At 57.1% G+C, this 15,674-nt stretch overlaps 1 protein-coding gene across 1 annotated transcript; it reads left to right on the top strand.

Annotated features, from left to right (window-relative positions):
* Positions 1-293: 293 nt before the first annotated feature.
* Positions 294-15,292, top strand: LOC116823167 (hexokinase-2-like). Its single transcript, XM_075068258.1, has 6 exons — positions 294-400; positions 13,128-13,272; positions 13,355-13,517; positions 14,100-14,248; positions 14,480-14,599; positions 15,197-15,292. Exons 2-6 carry the CDS (start codon positions 13,135-13,137, stop codon positions 15,290-15,292), a joined length of 666 nt encoding a protein of 221 aa, XP_074924359.1. The 5' UTR covers positions 294-400; positions 13,128-13,134.
* Positions 15,293-15,674: the final 382 nt, after the last annotated feature.

The raw sequence follows: 15,674 nt of genomic DNA, 5'->3' as shown, positions 1-15,674 counted from the left end.
GGATCCAAGCACCCTGAAAGCCCAGAAGGACTGGATGGAGGGGTCCTGACTGTGCCTGCAAGCTCTGCTGTAACCTGCGTTCCTGTTGTCCAATAAACCTTCTGTTTTACTGGCTGGCTAAAAGTCCCTGTGGGGTCCAGGAAGAGGGGTGCAGGGCCGGACTCCCCCAGACTCTGACAGGGGGGCAGGGTCCCCACTTTGCACCGGAGTCTGCACGGATTGGCAGGCAGCTGAGAGGGCGGAGTACATGCAGTAAGGGAGTACGTGTAGAAAAACTTAATAAGTTGTCAAATGCTGCTTTCACTTTTGGTTTTCTGCCACAGCTGGGAGAGTTTGTGGAGTGAGCACAAGCAGCAGTGCCAGGAGCGCCCCGCAGCCCCCAGCACCCACCCCAGCCCCGGTAAGTCAGGGCTGGGCACCGAGCAAGGTGGCAGGGCTGGTGATTGTCACCTGGGCAGGCTGCAGTCATGGGGGGCGGGGAGGACGGGGGGTACAGGGCTCTGGCGTTGGCTTGGTCAGGGGGTTGCTTTCACGTCTGACCCTCATGGTGCCAGCCACTGCTCTGGCATATGGGGAGGTGCCGGCTCAGAGATGAATTCATGCGAGACCCCTCCCACAGGCCTGGGCTGAGGAGCTGTCGGCCCATGTGGCAGGCCAGTGAGCAGTGCCAGATTTCTCAGTGGCAGGGCCAGGATGCTCCGAGCCTGTACAGCCAGCTCAGCACCCACTGATTTCCCCATCAGCTCCTCTACCAAGGGGCGACCTGGGGAACCTGGACCAGGCAGCCCGGCTGCTCCCTGAGCCTCGGGCAGCAGCACCTGCTGGGACCCTGCCATGTGACTATGGTCAGGTCCTAAAGCCCAGTGCCCTGGGGTCACACCCTGCTCCCCTGCTGAGCCGCCCACTGCTCCAGCTGCTAGTTGGAAGGGGGAGGGCTCGTTAATGTGGCTGCCTAATTAAAGGCACAAATAATCGCTGAGCTAATTAAAACATTGGGCTCAAATCTACAAGTGCTAATTGGAATTGAAGGTAAATGCAAATTGGCCTGGAAATAGTCTGTCCCGGCTCTGCAGGGGGGCAGCCCCACACTCTTGTCTCCTCCCTCGCAGTCTGAGACACCCCACCAAGGAGCCACGGCTCTCCTGCCGCCTGCACCCCAGGGCAGAAACATCTGCCAGGACCAGCCCAGCAGCACCAAGCCTTTGCTGGGGCACTCAGAGAGCAGTGCCAGGACCAGGTGCTCGGACTAGCTGCAGGCGCCTGGTATTGTCAGTGTCCCTGGCCCCACTGCTCCCACCCACTGCTTGGGGACAGCCCTGGCTGGAGCAGCTGAGCTGGACACAAAAGCAATTCCCCCAAGGATCCCAGCTTGGTCCAGGGAGCCCCCTCCAGCCCTGAGTGCTGCAATGGGGGATGCAGGCTCCTGGGCTCCAGCCAGCTGGAGAGAAATGCAGGGATCCAGTGGGCCATGGCATATCCTGGCCCCAGGAAACGTCCCCGCTCTGGGTGCTTAGTGTGGTGGGATCCCGGTGCCCGTCTGCAACTTGCCCTGGCAGAGCCAATTCCAAGGAGAGTCTGGCGCCTTTCCTGCCACAATGAGACTGTTCTCTAGGGGTCCCAGTGATTCCCTGCCCCCCCAGCAGCAGGGTGACAGCCTGGGAGGGGGCACCAGTGATGCTGTAGGTCAGGGGCCGGGTGCATTGGCAGAGCAGGAGGAGGACTGGCTGGGGGGGCAGGTCAGAGGCCTTGGCAGAGCAGAGGGTACAAAGCTGGCACAGTGGCCTTAGAGTTCCCTGGTGAGTGTCCCAGCGAGGGGCAGCCCCAGAGGCTGGGCCCAGCCGCAGGCTCTGTGCCCGCAGGGGCAGCAATGCTCCAGGGGCTTCCAGTGCCTGGGACACAACCCACTTCCTGGGGCTGAGCTGGGCATCTGGCCTCCCACGCTGCCACTGCCAGTTCAGTCAGTGTTGGGAGGGGTCCAAGCAGCTGAGGGTAGAGACCTGCTCTTACCCCCCTCCCTGCCCCATGGCACCAGAGAGCCCAGCCTGGCCAAGCAGCAGGTTTGGCTCTGCGGAGGGAGAGGGCTGCTCCCAGCCCCGGCCCGTGAAAGGCAGTGTCATGGGGTCAAGCCCTGCCTCAGGGGGCACCCAGGGCAGCTCCATGCCGCCCGGTAGGGCACAGAGAACTGGGTCTGGGACAGCCCCGTGCTGCCCAGTGGGGCACAGAGAACTGGGTCTGGGGCAGCCCCGTGCTGCCCAGTGGGGCACAGAGAACTGGGTCTGGGGCAGCTCCACACTGCCTGGCAGGGCACAGACAGCAAGGGTGGGGCACAGAGAACTGGGTCTGGGGCAGCCCCATGCCACCCGGTGAGGCACAGAGAGCCGGGGTGGGGTAGCCCCACACTGTCTGGCAGGGCACAGCAGCTGGTGCCTCCCTCCAGCAAGGAGCTAGGGACCCCCAGCTGCAAGGAGTCTCAGCCTGTGAACCGACTTCTAGGCTGCCTCTGCTTGCTCTGCCTGGCCATGCAGTCCTGCAGCCCCCCAGGGCCGTGGCAGCGGGAGGGCTGGGGCTGGGGTGACCTCGGCCCTGGGCCGCGTGGCAGAACCAGGAGGGGAGGGCTCTGGCGACTCCAGTCAGGGCATGTCTCCCCCCGGTGCCCTGCGCTGGGGCGGGACTGGAGCCTGCTGTCAGAGCTTTGCCCCCTCTGCCTGCTGGTGCCTGCTGGGCTCTGGCTCAGGCTGGGCACCCTGCAGGGACCCTGGGGAGGGGGGATGGCAGCTGCTTTCAGGGACGGGGAGGGGGTGCAAGGTGGGTGGTGGCCAGGCGAGGACTGAGCCCTGGCTGCTGTCAGGTTAGGGCTGAAATCAGGTCTGGGGGAAAGAATGGATTGTAGTTCCGTCAGGAATCAGTGGTAGTTTCGAAGATAGCTGGAGTGCTGGTAAGGCAAGGCCTGAGAAGAGGTCACATGCCAGAGAATCTGCTGTCAGGAGATGCTGAGATGATAGGGCGTGCCAGGATTTCAGGTTTTATGGATCTTGGGTAGCAGTAGAATACTCAGGTTGGAGTTGGGTGTGGCAGAGTGCAGAATTTGTCTGTAGGTTTTAGGGAGTTTTCTTGAGTAGAACGGTGTATTTCTTTTGTACTCTCAGTGGGATCAGAGGTAATGACTAGAGAATTGTGGGGTAGAGACGCGCCTGGCAAGCCTTCTTTTCATTTCATTTGATTCATGATGAGCAGCATCTTTGTCGCCTTTTTGATTTTGATGTCAGAAGTTGTTCCTGAAAGCTGTGATGGGTTGCAGTTCTTCATAGTGAGATATGGGGCAGTGATGTCTGTTTCCACAATTCAGCCTGGAGTTGATGGAAGCAATCTGATGTAATCTAGTTGTATGTTCGACGCTGGAGGATTCAGCAGCATCCTTGTTTATGTAGTGCGTGGTAGGAAGGTATCTGTGGTTTACTTATCTGTTTTCGAGGTATATTTGGACAATATTCTTGAGTCGGAGACGTTGGAAAGTAGGAATTATGGTCACGCGAACTGTTTCAGTTCATGTAGGGTCAGGAGGAAATAGGAGAGGCCGAATAGGAACCGACTTTTGCTGGGGCTGAGAGTATAAGCTGGAAAGATTAACAATGTGTTGATGGGGTAAGGGAACTACTGGCTGTGACTCTTGTGGCAATGTAGCAGTTTAGATAGTTTACTGTCTTGTTTCCTTTGCAGAGAGAAAGCTTGTGTGGTAAAGCGGTTGTTGGTTTTTGTAAAGTCCTACCAGGTATCCAAGTATATCAATGGTTAACATCCCCTTTTGGTCTTTGAATTAAACCATAGAATGAAATCAGGCGTGTTTGCTTCCATCACCAAGCCTGAGCAAACTCCTTCTACCTCTAAACCTGATGCTGCCCAGCGCATTTCAAGGCTCTGCTCATTTAACTTCTAACAGAGCTAAGTTTGGCCCTGTTAATCAGTCCTGTAGTCTGGGAGGTAATTACATCTTTCTGGCCCTGTAACCTTCCAATGAACTATAACGCCATCACTGCAGGACAGTGGGGATGGGGTTTGTTGTTGAGAGGATAGGTGTGACCTTGCTAAGCATGAAAGGACCCAGACAATGGCCTGGAGATTGGTCCCAGTGGGAGGAAATTTGGCTGAGGGCGGAGCATGTTGGGGCCAGCTAGTGGAAACAAAGGAGGGCGGAAAGGAGGGGCCAGGTGCCTGTTTGCTGGAGAAAGACAAGGGGCTGGGGAAAGTGATTTACAGGTGCATGAATCGGCTGGAAGAGGGGGCTGCTTGGGACTGAGGGGGAACAATGGCAAGCCTGAAGCACCGGGTGTGGCAGGCAGATTGATGGGTGCTGAGAACTGGCCAGGCCCAGGGTCCATGAGAGACCTGGGGTGGGTTCAGAAATCAAAACATCCTGTTCTTTAATGCGAGAGTCATTATCAAGGCGGAGATCGGGTGGGAGGGCTTATTCCTGGTGTGAGGCGGGGCAAGAGCAAGGTAATCCGTGGGGGCACAGAGAGCGGTCATGCTAGAGACTGCAGAGAGGTGCAGGGCCGGGAGGCGGAAGAGAGAGGAGACTCCTCGAGAGGGCTGTTCGTCTGAAGGGGTTACTCCCAGGGCTGGATGAGAGCCGGCCCATGGATGCGTGATCACGAGGCGCACAATGCCAGCGTACGACCCACAGAAATGCAGCAGCGGCAACTGTGCACCTCCGGGAACAAGAGCAGCCAAGACGACTCTGCAATGGACATGGAACCGGCAGAGTTTTGTACGGCAGCCACAAGTCACTGAGGAAAGCTCAGGCTAAGTGAAAGGTGAATGCCATGATGTACGTGAGTACAGGGATGCTCGGAATGCTCCCACTACATCAGGACGTTGGGGATCCTCTCCTGGGCAGACTTGATTCGGGCAAGAAGCTTACATACGTCTCACTCCTGGGTCCTCTCTTACTCCTCTCCCTTGGACAGACTTGATTCAGGGCAAGAAGCTTACACACGTCTTCACCCCTGGGTCCTCTCATTAGGAGCACTCCATTGGAGCATTCAGCATCCTCTGCCCCTCGTGTGCTTCCCACAGCGAGCCCACCCAGGCGGGTCCTGGGAAGCCACAGGGTTCTGCACCCCCACTTTGCAGTCAGACGTGACTCTCAGCCAGCAAAACAGAGGTTTATTCGATGACAGGAACAGGGTCTAAAACAGAGCTTGTAGATACAGCGAACAGACCCTCGCCGGGTCCATTCTGGGGGCAAGTGAACCAGACCCCTAGGCCTAGGCATTCACTCCTTATCCCAGGTAGCTCCAGACTAACCAAACCCCTCCAGCCCCTCCTCCCTGCTCAGCTCCTTTCCCGGGCCAGGAGTCACCTGATCCTTTGTCTCCAACACCTGCAGTTAGCAACTTTGCAGAGGAGGGGCCCAGGCCATCAGTTGCTAGGATACAGAGTGCCAGGCATTGAGGTGCACTGGCCCTTTGCTCTGCAGATACTTAAGAACTGCTAGGGACACTGAGGCACCAACACAGTATTCAGAGCAAACATTAGAACAGTCCCAGTTCGTCACATCTCTCCCCCCCTTCGAGACCAAGAACTAGCCAGGTCACTCCAGCCAGGACCTGGGAAGTTCGAACCGACACCAACGTTCCATGGATGCCCCAGCAACTCTCCACATTCTTGGTGGGGTTACACCAGGCTCCAGTTTGTGCCCTCATCTTGGCTGATGTGCTAATGGCACTTGCAGGCCCGCTATGTGGGAAGTTTATGCGGCCTGTACCTTTTGCCACCATAACTCCTGGGGTTTAAACTGGGACAGGTCTTCTCCAGCATACTGGGCTGCGATTCGGGTCTCTTGGTTAGAGCCGCCATCTTGGCCTTGGCCAGCTCATGCTTAGGGACACCAGCTCCCCACCTGTGGCCCAGATACAACACCATCTGCCTCCCCATCTTATACTTTCCAACTTTTACCGTCAGTCCCACCTCCTTGAGGCAGCCCGCCCTCTTCACCTGGACACCTGTTCTCCCAGGTCTGGCTAAAGAGTGCACATGTTATCAGTGTCTGCAGGGCCAAGTTCTCCATCCCCCTCTAGCTTGTCTAGAATCTCCCCAGGCTAGGCATGGGGTCGGCATCGAACGCTGTGATGGCTTAAGCTTCGTACAGCCCCATAAACCAGACATCCTGCCTCCCCTTGGGGATCAGCCACCATGGATGGAGCCCATGGGCTGTAACGGCTGGATCCCATCTAAAGCCGCATATCCTGACCTCATCTCTCCAGGATCTGGGCTGCTTTCCATGTGTCTGATGGGGAACCTGATGGGAGATGGCTCCACCTCAGGGAAAGAGATCCACAGGGGTCTTTCCCTTCTCTCCCAATCTCCGCGTTCCATCAGGGTCCCTCTCATCCTCCACCAGCGCTTGAGAGGGAAGAACCCTGTGATTCCTGAGGCACCCAGCTGCCCTGATTCATCAGTTCTGCTCCTGGGGAGCCAATTCCCGGACAGGAATTCCCTTCTCTCTCCGCAGGAATCTGTCCTGAGCCTTCCCAGGGGTTTGCAGCGCTGTGGCCAGCAGTTCTCCCGCTTCTCCAGGAGGATCCCTCTGCAGCTCGGTCTGGGATCAGCCTGCTGGGGAGGGAGTTGGACCCTGCCTCCTCACTGGCTCGGGCCTGCGGGTAACAGCCCCACTGACCTTGTCCTGTAGCTCTCCTCGCGTGTAATCATATCCCAGCAGCACGTCTGGACAGGCACACTGTTGGCAGCTGACTGCCTTGCTAGAGGTGTCCCCCACTCGCTGGGGTCTCGCTCCCCGTGCTGAGCGCTCCCTGGCATGTTCCACGTGGGGGACGGCAGCAGAGCTCTGCTCTGGTCCAGCATCAGAGCCAGCGTGAGCACCTCTCTCGTGGTGCATGGCGGGGAGCATTCTCCTCCACCTCAGTCTCAGGGGCTGGTTAAGGTGGACAGGTATCTGAGCCAGAGCCCCTCCCCTGCCAGCGGTCATTTGCATTTCACTGACCATTAGACCCAGGAGGTGAAGACGTGTGAGCTTCTTGCCCTGAACAAGTCTGCTCCAAGGGAGAGGAGGCTCCCCAAAGTCCTGACTGGCTTAGTGGGGAGCAGTTCCAGAGCATCGCCCGGTGACTCCGTGACACATGGCATTTCCTGTCACTTAGCCTGAGGCCTTCCTCAGTGGGACTTGGGGGGGCTGCCGAGGCAAAACTCTGGCCGGAGTGTCCATGCAGCAGCCGTTCCTTGGCTGGCTCTTGGTGCCCAGGAGGGTGCACAGTGCCGCGGGCTGCATTTCTGTGGGTGGCTCTGTGACGGCTGGGCAGTGTGCGCCTGTGTCACGGCCTCCAGGGGCTCGGGCTCTCAGCTCCATAGGGCCCTTGGGAGGAAACCCCTTCAGAGCGACAGCCCTTCTCAGGGGTCCGCTCTCTCTTCCGCCTCCCAGGCCTGCACCTCTCTGAGTCTCTAGCATGCCTGGCTCTGCTGTGGGCCCCCACACGGAGTGACCTTGCTCTGGGCCCCCGGGGCCTCCACACCCAGAGGGAATAATGCCCCCACCCCCGATCTCCAGCCTGAAGTGACTCTCAGCCAGGATAAAACAGGAGGTTTTTGAATGTCTGAACCCAGCCCAGGTCGTTCTCAGGGACCCTGGGCCTGGCCAGTCTCAGCACCATCCATCTGGGCCTGTCCCACACCCCGGGTGGCTCAGGCTGCCTTTTGTCCCCAGTCCAGCAGCAGCCCCCTCCTTCCAGCCGATCATCCTATATCACTTTCCCCACCAGCCCTTTGTCTTCCGTCCCAGGCAAACAGGTCACCTGGGCCCTCCTTCCGCCCTCCTTTGTTCCCACTAGCTGGCCCCAACTGCTCCCTCCTCAGCCCATTGTCCTCCCACTGGGCACCCAATCTCCAGGCCATTGTCTGGGGTCCTGGCTGGTAGGCAAGGTCACACCTGGTCCTCTGCAACAACAAACCCCATCCCCCACTGTGACCTTAGCAGTGTTGGCTAATAGCTCATTGGAAGGTGACAGGGCCAGAAAGAGTTAATTACCTCCCAGACTCACAGACTGACTTGAACCAGGGCCAAACTTTAGAGCCTGGTTAGGAAGGTCTGTAAATGAGCAGAGCCTTGAAATGCAGCTGGGGGCATTGTTAGAGGTAGAAGGGGAGGTGTTTGCTCAGGGCTTGGGATGGAAGCAAACAAGCCTTGTTTATTGCTATGGCTTTAATTCAAAGACCAAAAAGGGATGTTAACATTTGTGATGATACTTGGATACATGGCTGGACTTTACAAAAACCAGACAAGCCGTTTACCACACAAGCTTTCCTCTCTGCAAAGGAAAAAGGACAGTAAACTATCTAAACTGCTACATGCCACAAGGAGCCACAGCAGTAGTTCCTTTACCCCACCCAACAACATTGTTAATCTTTCCAGCTATACTCTCAGCCCAGCAGAAGAGTCTGTCCTATCTCGGGGCCTCTCCTTTTGTCCCTCCAGACCCATGAACGTGATAACAGTTCTGCGGTGACCTAAAATCCTACTTTCAACGTCTCCGACTCAAAGAATATTTCCAACATACCTCTGAACAGCATAGTAACCCACAGAAACCTTCCTACCAGCACTACATAAACAAGGATTCTGCGTGGACTCCTCCAGATGGTCGAAACAACAGACTGGACTTCTACATAGAGTGCTTCCATCAACGTCCAAAGGCTGAAATTGTGGAAAAGCAGCATCACTTGCCCCATAATCTCAGCCATGAAGAATGCAACGCCATCCACAGCCTCAGGAACAACTCTGACATCATAATCAAAAAGGCTGACAAAGGAGGTGCTGTCGTCATCATGAATAAATTGGAATATGAAAGAAGGCTGCCAGGCAGCTCTCTAACCCCACATTCTCTAGGTCATTACCCTCTGATCCCACTGAGGGTTACCAAAAGAAACTACACCGTCTACTCAAGAAACTCCCTGAAAAAGCACAGGAACAAATCTGCACGGACACACCCTAGAACTCCAACCTGAGGTATTCTATCTGCTACCCAAGATCCATAAACCTGGAAATCCTGGACGCCCTATCATCTCAGGCATTGGCACCCTGACAGCAGGATTCTCTGGCTATGTGGACTCTCTTCTCAGGCCCTGTGCTACCAGCACTCCCAGCTATCTTCGAAACACCACTGACTTCCTGAGGAAACTACAATCCATTGGTGATCTTCCAGAAAACACCAGCCTGGCCACTATGGATGTGGAAGCTCTCTACACCAACATTCCACACAAAGATGGACTATAAGCCATCAGGAACAGTATCCCCGATAATGCCACGGCAAACCTTTGTGACTTTGTGACTTTGTCCTCACCCACAACTATTTCAGATTTGGGGACAACGTATACCTTCAAGTCAGCGGCACTGCTATGGGTACCCACATGGCCCCACAGTATGCCAACATTTTCATGGCTGACTTAAAACAACCTTCCTCAGCTCTCATCCCCTAACATCTCTATTCTACTTGCACTACATTGATATCATCATCATCATCATCTGGACCCAGGGAAAAGAGGCCTTGAGGAATTCCACCATGATTTCAATAATTTCCATCCCACCATCAACCTCAGCCTGGACTAGTCCACACAAGAGATCCACTTCCTGGACACTACAGTGCTAATAAGCGATGGTCACATAAACACCACCCTATACCGGAAACCCACTGACCGCTATACTTAACTACTGCCTCCAGCTTCCATCCAGGATCACACCACAGATCCAGTCTACACTCAAGCTCTCAGAACACCGCATTGCTCCCAACCCTCAACAGAAACACAAACCTACAAGAGCCGAGCAACATCTAAAACTACACTACTCACCGCTGGAAGGAAAAAACAGATTGACAGAGCCAGACGAGTACCCGAGAGGACCACTACAGAGAGGCCAACAAAGAAATAACAGAACAGCCACAGCGGTCACCCTTCAGACCAACTAAAACCTCTCCAGCGCACATCCAAAAGACTCAATCCTAAAATCCTGAAAGAGACCTCACTCTGACTCGCAGACTCTCTGGGACAGACCTGTCTTGGGCTTACAGACAGCCCCCAACCTGAAGCAAATACGCACCAGCAACACACATCACAACAAAACACTAACCTAGAACCTATCCTGCAACAAAGCCTTGCCAACTGCGTGCCACATATCGATCAGGGGATACCATGATAGCCAATCACATCAAGCCACACCATCAGGGGCTCGTTCACCTGCACAATGCACCAACTGAAGTATGCCATCAGTGCCACATGCCCTCTGCCAGTACATTGGCCAAACCAACAGTTCTCTATGCCAAAAAAAAATGACAACAAATCTGGACACAGGAATCATAACATTCAAAACCATAGGAGAACACTAACTGTCTGGCACTCAATGACGACCTGTGGGGTGCAATGTTGCAAAACAGAAAAAGCATCAAAAATAGACCAAGGAGAAATCGCGACTGGAAGATATGCAAACTAGATACAATCAACTTACTTGAATAGGACTGGGAATGCTGAACCATTACAAACATTGAATCTAACTCCCCTTGTAAGTATTCTCACACTTCTTATCCAACTGGTCTGTACTGGGCTATCTTGATTATCACTTCAAAAGGTTTTTTTTTTTTTCCTTCCTTAATTGGCCTCTTAGAGTGGGTAGGGCAACCCCCACCTTTTCATGCTCTCTGTATGTATATATATCTCCTCAATATATGTTCCATTCTATGCGTCCGAAGAAGTGGGCTGTAGCCCATGAAAGCTTATGCTCAAATACATTTGTTGGTCTCTAAGGTGCCACAAGTACTCCTGTTCTTTTTGCAGATACAGACTAACCCAGCTGCTACTCTGAAACCTATTATTGTCTCTGTGTCTCTCAGGCCTTGGCTATACTGGCGCTTTACAGCGCTGCAACTTTCTCGCTCAGGGGTGTGAAAAAAACACCCCCCTGAGTGCAGCAAGTTACAGCGCTACAAAGTGCCAGTGTAAACAGGGCCCCAGCACTGGGAGCCACGCTAATCCCCATGGGAAGGTGGAGTACGTGCAGCGCTGGGAGAGCTGGCGCTGCGACCACACTCGCACTTCAAAACGCTGCCATGGGAGTGCTGCTGCGGCAGCGCTTTGAAGTTTTGAGTGTAGCCAAGCCCTCTGAAGGTTGTGGTAACCTGTATCTGAACTGTTTGATGGATAAATTACCCTGTGCTCATTGCCAGGATGTTTGGGAGAAGGAGTTAAGCCTATTGTTTTCTCAGGAAAGGCTGCTGGAAATGTAAAAGAACCCTGGGACACGATCCTACTTCATCTCAGATCTGCTTTGGGTTTCAAGAGGGGGAAACCTTGAGCCACAAGGATTGAGATCCCCAGTCACTGACTGGAGCCGCCTGAATATAGACACTGAACTATAACCTAGGGACTACTTCTAAAAGGACTTTTGGCAACTACAAGCTCAACTCTGCTGTGTCTGAACCTCAAGAATTGAATTCAAGTCTGTCTGTATATTGATCTTTTAACCAACACTCTCTCTCTTTTCTTTTTTAATACATTTTAGCTTAGTTAATAAGAATTGGCTGTAGCGTGTATTTTGGGTAAGATCTAAGTTCTAATTGATCTTGGGTGTGTGGCTGATCCTTTGGGATTGGAAGAACCTTTTCTTTTATATGATGAGATAAGATTTTCAGTAACCATCATCATCTCTGACGTGTGTGTCTGGAGAGAGACCTGAGGCTGGGCACTTTAAGGAAACTGCAGTATTTGGTCTTCTGAATAAGCAGTGAGGTGCTGTAGAAGCTGTTCTGCGCTGGTTGGTAAATCTAAGTATTGGAAGATCCACCAGCGTTTGGGGTTTGTCTGCCCTGTTCTGTTTGCAGTTCGCCCTGACTGCGTGACTTCAGCTGGCTCCCACAGGCATTACCGTCACACCCACTTCATTACACACGCAGAACAGGGAAACTGAGTCCCCCGCACTCTGCATGCAACCGACTGAAAAAACAAGACAATCCCCGCTTCGGCACACCTGTCATGGCGCCCCAGGCCCGGTGCTCTCACACAGCTCTCCACAGTCCCTGGGGGGCTCCATTCGGAGTGTCAGCCCCTCTAGGGTCACCCTCTCACTGGGCTCAGCCCCTCGGCTTCCCCACCTCCTGAGACTGACCCCCCAGAGCCCTCAGCACCCCCAGGTCACGCTGTGAGCTTCCTGTAGCGAGTGCACCTGGGTTGGACGCCCGAGGGAGTCATGCACCCCTGGCTGCCTGACCCTGGAGTGACTCTCCACCAGTGTTGGGACAGCAGGAGGGTTAGGAAGTGTCTGGACACAGCAGAGACAAAGTATCAGCCTGGTCTGGCTGGGGCAGTGCAGAGCCTGGAGCCCTCTGATGGCCGGACGCTTCTCCCCTGCCTCCACCAGCCCCACCTCAGTCCTCTGTCCTCCAGCTGGCCACATGTGGCTGACTTCCCAAGGATGGGGCCAGCCAGGGTTGGGTGTTGCTAGGTGCCAAATGTCCAGGAATTGGAGGGGCCAGTGTCTTCTGGGTCTCGCCATGGGCCTGGGGCCCAGGCAGCCTGTATTACTGGGCTTCTGCAAAGAGCAAACAGCCCTGTCCCCATATCTAGTTACCCATGGACTACATCAGGGAAACTGAGGCACACACACTATTCATCCAAAATAGTATGAAAAATTCCCACTCTGTCACAGCAGCCTCACTGTGTGGTTGTGCAGCTGCCAGGGCTGGGTGTGTGCCAGGCTTTGTGGTTAATCAGTGCTCAGGGATCCGTTGCTCTCAGGGGTGAGGCTCAGGATTCGCACCCTGCTGGGGGGTGAGGCACTGGGGTGAGGTGAAGGGCTCATGCTGGGGCCGCTCCACATGAATTATTGCAGTTGCTGAGCTCTGGGGGCGCTGGCAGAGGCTGGCAGCTGGGGGGCCCCCTTGGCCTCTGATTGTGGAAGGGCTCTGGGCTCGAGGATAGGGCACTCGCCCACCCTGGGGCCTGGTGCACCCAGTGAGATGCCTGCTTCTCCCAGAGGATGGGAATGCCTGGCCAGCAGGGCAGGGGCTGCGGGGGCCATAGGCTGGCTCTGCAGCTGGCCCTTAGCACAGCACTGACCCTGCTCTCTGCCCCTGCAGGCCCCAGATGAGTTCAGGCCAGGAGACACCGTTGGTGGGAAAGCCCCTCCCGAGCCAGCTGAGCCCCACAAGCCCTGTCCATGGGCTGGTTGGCGTCAGCAAGAGTGGCAGCCCCCAGACCCAGAGCCAGCACCTCACTGCGCAGGTAAACCCCCACCCGCTGCCCTGCTGCCAGCACTGGCACTCTGCTGGGGGCACTCCCTGACCAGCTCTGCCTCCCCTCCCAGATGCAGAACTCCCTGCAGCCCCTGTGCCTGTCGCTGGAGACTCTCCATCGGGTTAAGGGTCGCATGCTGGAAGCCATGGAGCGGGGCCTGAGCCGCCGGACGCACTCCCACGCCACAGTGCGCATGCTGCCCGCCTTCATCCGCTCCACCCCGGACGGCACCGGTAAGGGCCAGGCTGTGGGTGCCCAGGGCTGGGGGCCCTCCTTGTACCCGCCCCAGGCTCCCCCTCCAGGGCCAGTGCTCTGGAGTGCTCTGGAGCTTAGGTGTCAGTGCCCCCCCATTCCTGCTGGGCTGTGGCTGGGGGAGGGGAGCCATGCTGGGCCCCACAGTAAGAACAGGGGCTTGGTGCCACAGCCCAGAGGCAGGGCCAAGCCCATCGTGTGCAGCCGGCGTGGGGCCTGCACTTCTGCCTGCTCGCAGACCCATGGACACCTTTGCCCCATTGCTGACCACGCCGCACCTGGCGTCAGGCCTGCCCTGGGACCTGTGAGCCCAGAGCTGCAGACTGGTTAGTGAGCTGCACCCCAGAGACCTCGGTGAGGGGTGTGGTGCCAGCGCTGTGGGGGGACACGGCTGCACAAGCTGGTGAGTGGAGCCCATCAGGGATGGTACCACTGAGCGACTGGGTCCCTGGATCTGCCGGGCATGAGCGGCTCCTGCAGAGCCAGGTAGGGCACAGAGCACCTGTGTCCTGGGGTGCCCCTCTGTATGCCAGGCCCTGACACCATGTCTGCTTGTCGGGCAGAGAGAGGTGAATTCCTGGTGCTGGAGCTGGGAGACACCCATTTGCGGGTGCTGCTGATGGAGCTGTCGGGGGACACAGACCAGAGGGTGATGCTGAAGGAACGGCGCTTTCCTGTGCCAGACGCAATCGCCCAGGGCCCTGGCGAGAAGGTATGGGGGCAGGGCACCCTCGCTCCTGCTGGGTGGGCAGGAGGTGGGACTGCAGCTGGCTCCAAGCCAGCCAGTTCTCTGGGCCCCACACAGCTGGGGCCGGGCCGAGGGTCCCTGGGAGCTGGGCAGCCTGGGAATGGTGGGAGCTGTGAGTGCTGCGCCAGCACACTGGAGCCTGGAGCCGGCAGAGGGGCAGGCTCTGCCCTGCTAATTCCAAGCCTTGCTCCCCAGCTGTTTGCCTTCCTGGCGACGTGCCTGTGGGAGTTCCTGGACGGGCTCCACATGCCCCAGACGGACTTCGAGCTCGGCTTCTCCTTCCCCTTCTCCTGCAGGCAGACGCGGCTGGACCAGGTGAGCGCATCGCCCGGGCCTGCAGGGGGTGGTGCGGGGGGGAGGGGGGGATGGCTGGGATCATTGGGGGCGCCCAGCAGGGGGTGCTGTGGGGGGGGGGGATGGCTGGGAGCATCTGGGCAGCCAGCGGGTCGGGGCGCTGTGGGTTGAGGGCGTGAGGCTGGGAGCCACTGGGGAGTCGCCGGGGACGCGTGGCGGGGATGGCTGGGAGCATCGGGCGCCAGCGGGGGCGCTTAGAGGGGCTGGTAGCATTGGGGCGCCGGGGGGCGCTGTGGGGGTGGCATGGAGCATTGGGGCACCAAGCGCGGGGGGCGCTGTGGGGGGATGGGCTAGGGAGCACTGGGGGCTCCCAGCGGGGGGCGCTGTGGGGGGAAGGTGGCGCGTTGGCTGGGGTTCCCAGCAAGGGGCCATGCGGGGAGGCGTTAGTAGTGCGGTTGGCTGGGGTCCTGTGCGCGGCGCTGTGGGGAGGCTGAGCACGTTCGGCTGGGGGGCTCTTCAGGGGGTGCTGGGGGGGTTGGCTGGGTTGTCCCTGCAGGGGGTGCTACGGGGCGTGGAGCAGGGCCCCGCTGACCCCAGCTTCTGGGCTCTTTCCTGCAGATGCTACTGATCTCGGCTGGTCGGAAACGCGTCCAGTGCCCAGGTGGGAGGGGCGAGCTGGTGGGTTACTGCAGATGCATCAACAAGCAAATGTAAGGGGGATATGGGGGGCAGGCAGAGTGTGGCGGCTCCTGTGATGTCGGTATATGGGACAGTTGTGGGGTGAGGTCCAATGACGCTCGGGCACTGGGGTGGGGTGGAGGTGGAGCAGTGGGTGGGCGGGGCCCTGTGTGCGGCCAGTGGGGAGGGGAGTGGAGTTTCCGGGGGTACGGGGTGGGCAGTGGTGGCAGGCTGGGGCTCCATGAGTGGCGGTGGGGGGGCTCAGGTGGGTAGGCTCCGGGTGAGGTGGGGCAGGGCCCCCTGGGTAAGCAATGTGTGGCAGGTGAGAGCTCCCAGGGCAGGGCATTGGCAGGTGGGGTGGGGCTCCATAGCAGGGTGGGGGCTCCACAGGGGTAGGAGTGAGGCAGGGTGTAATTTT

This window comes from Chelonoidis abingdonii, chromosome 7 (assembly GCF_003597395.2).
Source record: "Chelonoidis abingdonii isolate Lonesome George chromosome 7, CheloAbing_2.0, whole genome shotgun sequence".
Lineage (NCBI taxonomy): Eukaryota > Metazoa > Chordata > Testudines > Testudinidae > Chelonoidis > Chelonoidis abingdonii.
The sequence above is the reverse complement of the archived record's forward strand: the minus strand, read 5'-3'. Positions and strand labels throughout refer to the sequence as shown.

Coding starts and splice junctions, on each gene's coding strand:
- LOC116823167 (XM_075068258.1), top strand. CDS start 13,135: ATGAGTTCAGGCCAGGAGACACCGTTGGTGGGAAAGCCCCTCCCGAGC. Junction 13,518..14,099: donor CTCCACCCCGGACGGCACCG/GTAAGGGCCAGG, acceptor CTTGTCGGGCAG/AGAGAGGTGAATTCCTGGTG. Junction 14,600..15,196: donor GGCAGACGCGGCTGGACCAG/GTGAGCGCATCG, acceptor TCTTTCCTGCAG/ATGCTACTGATCTCGGCTGG.